The sequence below is a fragment of the Mytilus galloprovincialis genome, chromosome 4 (assembly GCF_965363235.1).
Source record: "Mytilus galloprovincialis chromosome 4, xbMytGall1.hap1.1, whole genome shotgun sequence".
Taxonomy (NCBI): domain Eukaryota; kingdom Metazoa; phylum Mollusca; class Bivalvia; order Mytilida; family Mytilidae; genus Mytilus; species Mytilus galloprovincialis.
The window spans coordinates 35,239,300-35,250,744 of record NC_134841.1 but is presented as its reverse complement, the minus strand read 5'-3'; the positions used below and the strand labels follow the sequence as shown (position 1 = coordinate 35,250,744).

Below are 11,445 nucleotides of genomic sequence, written 5' to 3'. Positions count from 1 at the left end.
CAAAGATTTTTGTATGAGCAGATGTGAATGTTAGTTTTTAAATTTTAAAGACACTCTTTTTTTTCTAAAGAAGAAAAGATGAAAATAACACATTAATAATTTCATGCGTTCGAATCGCTTTTCTATATCACCCTTCATCAGGAACGCTCAAAGCCATATATTTGAAAGTGATGAATGTATAAAACCCGAAACAGTTAAAGAGCTATATGACCAGAAGTACATAAAAAGTCAAATCCATCTAAGGTCACCTTCCTGTAGGGAGTAGAAACCTAAGCTCCTATATTATTTCAATATTAAGAAACGGATAATTTACGAAACGTTTGCTATAAATCATGTCAGTACCGAAGTACCGACTACTGAACTTATCATATCAGCAGATACATCAGAAATGTGTCAACGAAGTATCTTTGAATAGATTTGTAATTTTTTGGTACAGCTGAGTTTCAAAATTCTGAAAGAAATGATTTTCAAGTAAAAAACGCATATTCAAAATAGTGAAGGGAAAGAGGTTTTTTGAAAAAAGAATTTTCAACCACCTAATATATGCTAGAACGCTATGTAAAATAAAAATAAAAAGGAAACTCAAATTGTTTTCAATTTTTAATTATATCATGTTTTTGTTAATGCATGACAAGTAAATAATCATTTACCAGCAGGTAGAGGTGGTGCCAATGTAGCTACAAATAAATATAATGGACATTAAAATGTATAACTGACAGCACTTACGGAAATATAACATTTAAATCAATAAAGTATTAATAACTAGAATAAAGTACTCGCAGAATAAAAAAAGTCTACAATATGATTCGGTAGGTAATTGTAGTTTTGAAAGCAATTCTAAAAATATTTGAAAAAATATTTTTCTTCTTTGACTATGCTAACCTATGTCAATAATAAATGTATAAAATGGATATCGCTAAATCATTGCAAAATCTGTGCTATGAACGAAACAGATGAAGAATTTTATTAATTAAATCATATTATGTAAGTTTTCTTCAATTGTGTGCATCTACAAATTACATGCAGTTGCACATCTCGTTAAACACTGTACTTTAAACATGCAAGTGTTACAGAAAACTAAAAACCAACACATAAGGCAATGGAAAGATACAATTGCCTTGTCTTCAATGCAAGTAACTGTCGTAGGATTAGGATTCAAATGCAAATTAAAACTATTATCTGTGCAGGTTATTTTCAACTTTTTGCATATATTATATACGATAAGATAAATGTTAAGGATTTATCAAAACAACCAATGCGTTTGCTACCTGATGAGTTTTAAATCTATTTTGCTTGTATGAATCTGTATCATATATTAATATATGTAATAAAAAATATTCTGTGAGCATTTTGGACGTTTATAACGACCATTGTTAACCTTCATCAGATTGAATGGAGACAGAACAATCACACTCACCAAATTGCTTATATTATCTGAAGAAGAGTATAAAATTCTTAAAACATACCTGAAGGGGTAGGTTGATTTCCTGGAGCTTGTGGACGAGGTGGTGCAAATGTTGGAGCAGAAGTTACAGATGGTTGATTACCTACAGTTTCATTGCAATGTTAAGTTACTTACGAATCACAACATTGTGACAATAATATAAAACAGTATTGAAGGTGTTATATTCAAATTTGTACTTTTGAGAGTTTTGTCAAATTTTAAGTTCATCAAGGTGTAAAATATCTTATATCTTATGTATTTGAATTTAATAAAAAAAAATATGAAAATAGTTATTGTTTAAAAATTTTTGGAATATCCAACAAAACATGTAGAAATAATAGTTTTATACATAATTTGTAGATGGCGAGTAATCGTCTGCTTACCACTACTACTTCCGTCAGAGCAGAAACCACAATATTTACGACAGTTTTCCTCAGCCCATCCTTTGTACTTAATGTTTGTACATGTATCTTTTTGGAACTGATTACAATTGGGTATGGCATCTATACAAGGTTTTGCCGTTGTAGGTAACCCTATAGAAATACACAAAAAATGTAATATGTTTAAAAGTAATAACCAGTTAATGCAATCAACTGACAAGCAGTTAACCAAAGCTATATGTAAAGTTTATTTTCATTATAAATGAAATAGTAAATACATGTAGCCTACAATTAACTTTTTATTTTCGTATTTTTATTTTATTGTGTTAGTTTTTTCAAACCTTTTTACGACTAAATTAACTGAATGTTCATTACGTTTGGCCTATATGATGAAATAGAACTTATCTATAATCAGTTTTAAATTGTTGTTGACTACTCTACTGTAGATGCTTTATTTGCATGCCTAGTACCATCAAACTCATTCTACTATATTGTACATTTCCTGGTTCCTGTAAGGCATTTGGTTATGAACATTGTATAATTGAATGTGACAAACTACTGTGCATTCATTGATATTCGTGGGATATCAATTTTCTTTGATTTCTTGGGTAACGGTGAACCACGAATTAAAATGTTCAACGAAATACAAATGTTACATGGGCTTGTATGCAGACTTTGACAAAACCACGGAATTAGATAACAATGAAAATGCAATGTTTAATGAATCCACGAAAATTAATACGCACGAAAAAAATGAATTCACAGTATAACAAACCGGTAGTAGCACAAAATACATTCAATACTGTAGGCTCTAAAATTATTCGTTTACAAGTTTGCGGGGAATATGAATATTTAAAGGTATTTGTCAATTACTTTGCGGGTAAATACCAAATGAACTAGTACCTCCTCTGATGAGTCTTTTGTAGACGAAACGGGCGTCTGGCATATATATTAAATTTAGTTCTTGTATCTATGATGAGTTTATTTATCTGTTACTTTAATTTCTTTGATCATTCACATAATGCAAGCTGTTCTAATTGACAATGAAAATAACAAGGGATATATGATTTTTTTGTAAACGAAACTGTCCAGTTCTGAAGATATGCAACAACAGTAAAAATCTAACAAGAAAACACTCATTTATTGTAAAAAGTATCATATCGTTATTAATATTAGTTGGACATAAATTTTATAAAGGATGCTATGGATATAATTGAACGGATCTAGATTTATTTTGGTCGGATTTTCTCTAACAATATAATGCAAATGGATTAGTCAAGTGAAGATAAAAACAAATCAATTGTATCGATATTTTGACGAACTAGTTCAACTTTGTCAAACGTCGAATATTGTCAGTAGAGGAAACTACAAATATAGCACGAGGAGTAAACTAGAGTCCCATTTTATATATTTCGTGTAACGGTTGCAATTTTCTGGCCGTACCCTCACAATAAAGGCTCAAACTGAACATTTTCAAGACAGAAATATAAAGAAAATCAATTTTCACTGAAAGAACATAAACATGGACTTTGAAGAGCCTGTATCAGTCGCCTGTTATTTGCTTGCTTAAATCTTTCATCAATGATGATATTTTTGCTTTTCAAAATATATTAATGAGTTGCTTAAAAATGCCATTTAAATGTTCATTGTATCTGTTATATTTTCTTCAAAAGCAATAAAATGCATTTTACATATATGTTCTATTTTAGCCATAGTGTCTATGTTTCTTGTCGTACAAGTAAATGAAATCAAAATTATACTAGATTCATTTGAGAAGATTTTTAAAGTTTAAGAAACGTAAACAACTTGTGTAAAATTGTCCTTAAAGGCAATAACTCCTTAAGGGGTCAATTGACAATTTTGGTCATATGACCAAAATTGTCAATATATATGTATGACAAAAAATGTCAATTGACCCCTTAAGGAGTTATTGCCCTTTAAGGACAATTTTTCACAAGTTGTTTATGTTTATATGTAGATACAACTCGTCTAAACATCAACCCAACAATGTTAGAACTGTAAATTTGCCTATTATATATATATATATATATATATATATATAAAGTGCCTAGAAAATCAACCTAACGATGTTAGAGTAGATTTGACTCCTAACTTTCTCCCCGGCCGGGGATGGAAGCTGTACTTTTTATTTCTTACTTCTAGACAACACCGCCTAGCATTGGGCAGAGACCTTATCCCCTCCTCTAACTTTAGCTTATAAAAATAAGCTTTCGTTTCGGTAGGTGTTACCGTCTAGTAGGAAGTAAACAAGAATCTCTGATACAATACACGAAGTATTCTTTTTAGTGTACAGAAATGACCATCTACTCATCTCTTCAGTATAAATACAGGATGCTAATCTATTTTTAGAAGCATACAATCACTGTCAATAAATATATGCATATGTCTGCCTGAGTGTAGTGACAACTGCAAATTATACCTTGTCCATCGGATTTCTTATGATTGAGAAATACCAGGCGTTAGAATATGTAAACAGTGCCTAGAAAATCAACCTAACGATGTTAGAGTAGATTTGCTTAGTAACTTCCTCCCCGGCCGGGGCTGGAACTTGTAATTTTAATTTCTAACTTTTACGACAACACCGCCTAGCATTGGACAGAGACCTTATCACCTCCCCTAACTCTAACTTATAAAAAATAAGCTTTCGTTTCGGGAGGTGTTACCTTCTAGTAGGAATTAAACAAGGATCTCTGATACAATACAGGAAGTATTCTTTTTAGTGTACAGAAATATATATATATATATATATATATATATATGTAGATCATACTTTGGTCAACATTTTTGCTGTTTGCAGTTTACAGTTTATCTTTATCTTCAAAAATATTCAAGATAATAACCAAAAACGGCAAAATTTCCTTAAAACTACCAATTTAGTGGCACCAAACAGTTGGTTGTTCGGTTTCTTTGAAAATTTCAGGTCTGAAATGGTCTTTAAAGGGCAATAACTCCTTAAAAGGTCAATTTGAAATTTAGTCATATTTACTTTTATGTATATCTTACTATGTTGAACATTATTGCCGTTTACAGTTTATATCTATCTATAATAATATTCAACATGATAACAACAGAAAACTGCAAAATTTCCTTAAAACTGACAATTTAGTTGCAGCAACCCAACAATTGGTTGTTCGATTCGACTGAAAATTTCAGGGCTGATATATCTTGACCAAGTGAACAATTTTTCAAATATAATTTAAGTAATGATGTTTCAATTTTATATTAATATTTTTAGTGATGATGTTGACCTATTGGTATACACAAAAAGTATAAAATATTTTGAGAAAAAATAGGAGAATGCTCATCTATATCCGCAATGCTTCCTGTTAGAATTATCTTAATTGTACTGCGTATTAGATCATTGTTCTTCATAAAACTATTGTTATTTAGTGTCTATTCACCAATGCAGAATCCACAATAACGATTACAGTTCTCCCTGGCCCAGGTGCTGTATTGGCCTTTACAGGAGTCTTTACCATACTTATCACAGTCCTGACGTTTATCCACGCATACTACAAAATAAAAATGAAGCAGTCAGTTCTGAACACGACATTCCTACATACATAAATTGTTTCTTTTTTCATCATCAAACTATTTTTGTTGTTTTTTTTATCTTACTTTTTCTTATTATATCGAGCACATGTTATTACTGTTATCTATAGTATGGTCTATAATCTTTTCTTTATTTGGCTTACGATGGTTTCATTTTATATAGTGATTTTTTCTTACTTTAACATTGTACTGATTTCTTTTAAAACTGGAAATCTGTTTAACATAACAATAGTTTATACAAGGAGATGCACGTCACCGGATTATAAACTGATACCCGGTCAGAATATCATACTTATGTATTGAACTATTCGTTCATGTTAAATCTGTTCTAATCACATTTCTCATTGAGGATTAAGTTTGCTATATACTCTGAATCATTTTGTAACTTATATCATCATAATATTGGATATAACTTTCAGATAAAGTAAATATATATATATATATATATATATATATATATACAACTCGTCTAAACATCAACCCAACAATGTTAGATCTGTAAATTTGCTTTCGCAAATTTTTTGTTCTTCCCTCACCGGGATTCGAACCCATGCTACTGTGACGTCGTGACACCAAATCGCCTGCACTGCAGCCGTCCCGCTAGACCACACGACCACCTGGGCTCTACAATAATAAAGCTTTCAGTGACCGTGTGTTACCTTTCCTCGTCAGTTTTAATCTAGCGGCGTACTACAGTACATGATATATAAGGCATGGAGATGTTATTGTTACAGATCAGCTCAATTATCAATAGTAAAGGATCCTACAAATTAATGCAAGATACAGTCACAGAAAATAATTATATTCATAAGTACGTCTGAGTCAGTGACAACTCTACAACAGATGTATCCATCGGATCGCCATCAATGATGGTGATACATTACTGTGTACATTATGTATATACAACTCGTCTAAACATCAACCCAACAATGTTAGATCTGTAAATTTGCTTTCACAAATTTTTTGTTCTTCCCTCACCGGGATTCGAACCCATGCTACTGTCATATCGTGACACCAAATCGCCTGCACTGCAGCCGTCCCGCTAGACCACACGACCACCTGGGCTCTACAATAATAAAGCTTTCAGTGGCCGTGTGTTACCTTTCCTCGTCGGTTTTAATCTAGCGGCGTACTACAGTACATGATATATAAGGCATGGAGATGTTATAGTTACAGATCAGCTCAATTATCTATAGTAAAGGATCCTACAAATTAATGCAATATATACATTCACTTTTCTTTGTGTAATGTCCATACTTACATGCTGGGGGTAAAGTTGTTATTTGACTGTCTTTAATGGCAAGCTGGGCCGCTGAAGAAAAGTATTTTCATAATAAACATCTTCACAAATGTGGCAGTGGCGAATAATGTTTCACGAATGTTTCAGAAAGTATTTTAGCAATAACAATTAAACGAAATAATCAATAGATAATATAATACTATAGTTATTTTTATCATTTTATTTATCTTTTCATTTCATTTTAAAATCCAGTTTTTGTTTCATAAATGTAATATGATTTGAGAGTTCAGGAAATATTGGCTGCCAATTTTAAAAGAAAATATATAAATTATATACAAAATTAAAATTATAAACAGAAAGTTGCAGATATATTTCTGGGAATTATGGTTTAAATTTGCCCTTAAATTTTTAAATTGTGTGCAAATATCTCATTTTCTAAATAAAAATGCCATTTTAAAATAATTTCATTTTAACCTATTTAAAGAATGGAAAGAAATGAAATATATATATTATTATATTACAGTATACATTTATAAAGGGCGTGGATGGTTGCATTTTTTATGGGAAAAAACAATGCAAAATAAAGTTTTAACAATATGCGTATAGATACATTGTCATATACTAATACGACTAGCTAATAAATTTCATACAACAGCTTATCTAGTTTGCCAGAAATCTTTGTCCGTAAGTCCATCAATTTAATTACATGCATTGAACTAGCTTCAGAAAGAAAAGTATTTTTTTAACCGAAATTCTAGTATTTTACACATTTCAATTATTGTTGTACCTTTTGGTCTGGTGCAACATAATTTGCTGATATTGAATTTCAAAGCTTCAAAAGGGCACCATTTATTATTTTTATTATTATTTCTATAAATCATAAAATAATGACATCGTCACAGATATTTATTTTAAGATCTCCGATAAATGACCTTGTCAGATTATTTTGTATTATATTTTGTGAAAGTACTTCAACAAATAACTTCGGAATATATCTTAGTGCATTAAAATGTATTAAAATATGTGTACCAAGTTAGTTGTAGAACAACCAGATAAGGTATTTGTAATATGCTTTTTGATAAAATAAAAAAAAAAAAATAAATAAAAAACACGAAAGTTATTGATGCTACTTGTTAATATCTTGTATATAAGGACACGATCTGTCTAAAAAAATTAAAAAACGTAACAAAAATATAAAATTATGTTTTGTATACTGGTTTGTTATCCGGATAACAGTATATTAGTTTCAGTATTTTTTTTTTTTTTTTTACTTTTCTTACTTTCATTATTTAATACTTTCTGTAAGTTTAGTTTAAACATATTTATTCATATAGTTGATTGGGAAACAAGTTATTGCAAGTTATATTAATCTTTTTTTCACTTTGCGGGTACGAGTGCTGCCTAGTAGTGACATGAGCCTGCTCTTCTTCGAAATCTATAAGGGTGTCTTTTATACGTGCAAGATATGAGGCTCTTTCGTAACACGGGTCAGCCCCTTATCATCCCCTTCCGACATACTATCATCGTTTCTTAAGACCATACCCGCAAATGGTGTTAAGGGAGTGCTGAAAATTCTGTCCCAGAAGTATTATTCCCGGATTGGGGATCGAAACAGGAATTTTTCTGTTAGCAGTCCGATGCAATAACCACTACTTCACGGCTCTCCTACTTTAAGTTGTAATTATCAAATAATGCTTACCGGAGAAAAATCATAGAACAATGTAATTCTGCAAGCTATTTAATATGACAAATAGGAAAACAAAATAATTTAGCCAGCTATAATATGCGGCGACGAATAACATTAAAAAGATAACCCATTGGAAAGTATCTACTCATAATTGAATTCATCAAATATTGACAGAAGGCCATATGTGGTGTTTTAATTTCGACTAGGAACATTGTAACTTTAAGGACTATCCTTATATCATCGTAAAACACCTTTTTATGTTTTCCTAATTTTAGTACCAATTATATTATATCTTATCTTAGGTTACTTTTTTCCTTAATCTGAATTAGGACTTAAACGTGGCATGAGACAATCCTAAGATATGTAATTACTAAGACATAGATCTTATTTTTCTCTTCCATTGTTTTGTTTTGTTGTAACTCTTTTCGATATATGAATGACATGCAATGATAGAATTAGGGGACGATGTTTTTGGTATTGGCGGGACGTTGGGGGTAGAGGAGCTGGGGGATTTTTCCAAGATAATCTTCCTTTCATCTGTTGTCATGCATGCTGAGTTTATGACGTGGCGTCGTTTCGCAGAATCTTCTTCGTCATCAAGTTTTGTGCAAAGTTCCGTATATTCAGTTTTATCAGGTCAAATTATTTATTTTCAACTTCTTCCGGTCCTCCACCACACACAGGAAAATCAAATGTTCGTCTTATTACTTTAATGACAATAAATGATATGATCTTGAATACTTATATATTTTTACTTACGTGTACAGAGTCGGCAGTAGTACGCACAATTATCAAAGGCCCATTGTCTGTATGCATCGTCAGTACACACAGTTTTTTGGTATACATGACAATCAGGTTTGATGTTCTCACAAGGTGGTACTGGGGTTGTTGGACCTTCATAAAACAAATACACATTTCACTAAAACAACAACTTACATTGCCACGGGTTTCGAAAACTTGTATTTTTTTAAATTGTGCGAATGTTGGCGGAACCTTAGCCAGTAATACCAATTGTTTTGAAGTAAGAAAATAATTTTCTCACCATTGTCTTCAGGTTGTTTTATTTTCAAAATTAAATGCTGGAGACGTAAATAAGCTTAAAATTCCATAACAACGGCAAATTGTATATCTGGTTGCATTGTTTATGCTTTGTGTTTATTTCTCTCATGACGTTCTTACCTACGCAGAATCCACAAAAGACTGGACAGTAATCTTTTGCCCATTGTTCATATGGTGCTAGACAAGACTCTTTTTTAAATGCAAAACAATTTGGTAATCTGTCTTTACATTCTGAAATAGAATTAAACAAGTATTTTAAATTTAAAGCTGGAAAGAACTGATTAAACAAGGTTAATAATGAAACACGGTTTCACATGGAAACAAAATATGAACCTTTCTACCGGGTATTTATAAGGAGAATTTGCTTACTTTTCCAGAGGCATTAAGATCACCCCCAGTTTAAGCTTTCTATGCTGTATTGTGTGTAAAGTTGTTTGTATCTTTGTCGTTTTTCTTTTTTTGCCATGGTATTTTCAGTTTGTTCTAAACTTATGAGCTTGAATATTTCTTAGGTATTTTTGGCCTCTATTTATTTTTTCAGTTTTTCTTTCAAAATGTATTGTTTTTGGTTGTTCCTGTTATGGTGTAAACCCATTAAGATAATGCATAAGTTTTGTCACGTAAAATTGTCATTTAAACGGTATTTGGAAAATAGCAATATAAGCGAGAGGTTCGCTAACCATAAAACAAGTTCAACCTACCATATTTTTGCTTAAATTTCGTATACCAAGTAGAGGATATTACAGTTTAAAATATTAAACTATTGAATAGTCTTTTTCTGTGTTTTTTGGCGTAAGTAATTCAGCGTTCATTTTATTCCGTTGTTTTCCCCTACTAGTTGATGTGTCTCCAGTGGTTTAGGCTTGTGACCCGGATTTGTTTTCGCCTAAGCGATTTATGACCATTGATTAGGATATACTATCGTACCTTTATTATGCAAATGTTTCAAGTATGATATGTCATAATTTTCTGTTGTGGAAATAAATATAGTAAGTTTATAAACGAATTGCTACTATTCTCCCAAAATCATAATTACAATATACCCTTAAACCAAAAGGTGTGAAATTCAGGAACTTTTGTCCGAGGTACATTAAATGTTTATGGTCAAATAACTTCATTGTACTTGCCATTTCCTTTTTCCTTAGAGAGAAGTTTCAAATAAAAAAAATAAAATCTCAAGAAACAAATAAAAAAAAAACATACGTGTGTTAGTTGTAGTTCCTGGCATTAACTGAATTGCTTGACAATAGGTCAGAGTCAACACTGAAGACAATAGTAAACACGACTTAAACATTGTATACTGTCAGAATAAAGCCTACGACAAGACTGATCAGATAATACTTGCACTGTAGACGTCAAATACTAAAGTGATAAGATAATCACTATTCAACGCCTCTATATAGAAACATTTCATGTTTTGTACTTTTTTCCACCTTTCAACGTCGGTGCAGGTTATTCAAATCATAAGATATAGAAATGGTAGTTGTAATGGTCGGACAAAATCGTGAAATCGACCAAACAGTCTTTCATTGATGGTAACAACAAATACCAAACATAAAAAGTGAATGATATATTAAAACACAAACCGTTACATGACCCTAAAATGTCCAACATATCAGAAAAAAGTAAAATCATAATAATACTGAACTCCGAGGAAAATTCAAAACGGAAAGTCCCTAATCAAATGGCTTAATCAAAGGATAAAACACATCAAATGTATAGACAACAACTGTCATATTCCTGACTTAGAACAGGCATTTCAAATGTAGAAAATGGTGGATTGAACCTGGTTTTATGCGCTAAACCTCTCACTTGTATGACAGTCGCAACAAATTCCATTATATTTACAACGATGCGTGAACAAAACAGACATAATAGGTTTAGTATGACGTCCATTATATGGACGTCAAGTTGGTTACTTATTCCCTATTCCCTATTCGTTACCTATTCCCTATTCCCTATTCGTTACCTATTCGTTACCTATTCCCTATTCCCTATTCGTTACCTATTCGTTACCTATTCGTTACCTATTCCCTATTCCCTATTCGTTACCTATTCGTTA

General features: G+C 31.4%; 1 protein-coding gene across 1 annotated transcript; it reads right to left on the bottom strand.

Annotated features, from left to right (window-relative positions):
- Nucleotides 1-587: 587 nt before the first annotated feature.
- Nucleotides 588-10,761, bottom strand: LOC143071991 (uncharacterized). The gene is made up of 8 exons (XM_076246739.1): nucleotides 10,587-10,761; nucleotides 9,504-9,614; nucleotides 9,084-9,218; nucleotides 6,659-6,709; nucleotides 5,247-5,357; nucleotides 1,828-1,977; nucleotides 1,467-1,547; nucleotides 588-677 (listed from the first exon to the last, which is right to left on the bottom strand). Exons 1-8 carry the CDS (start codon nucleotides 10,675-10,677, stop codon nucleotides 643-645), a joined length of 765 nt encoding a protein of 254 aa, XP_076102854.1. The 5' UTR covers nucleotides 10,678-10,761; the 3' UTR covers nucleotides 588-642.
- Nucleotides 10,762-11,445: the final 684 nt, after the last annotated feature.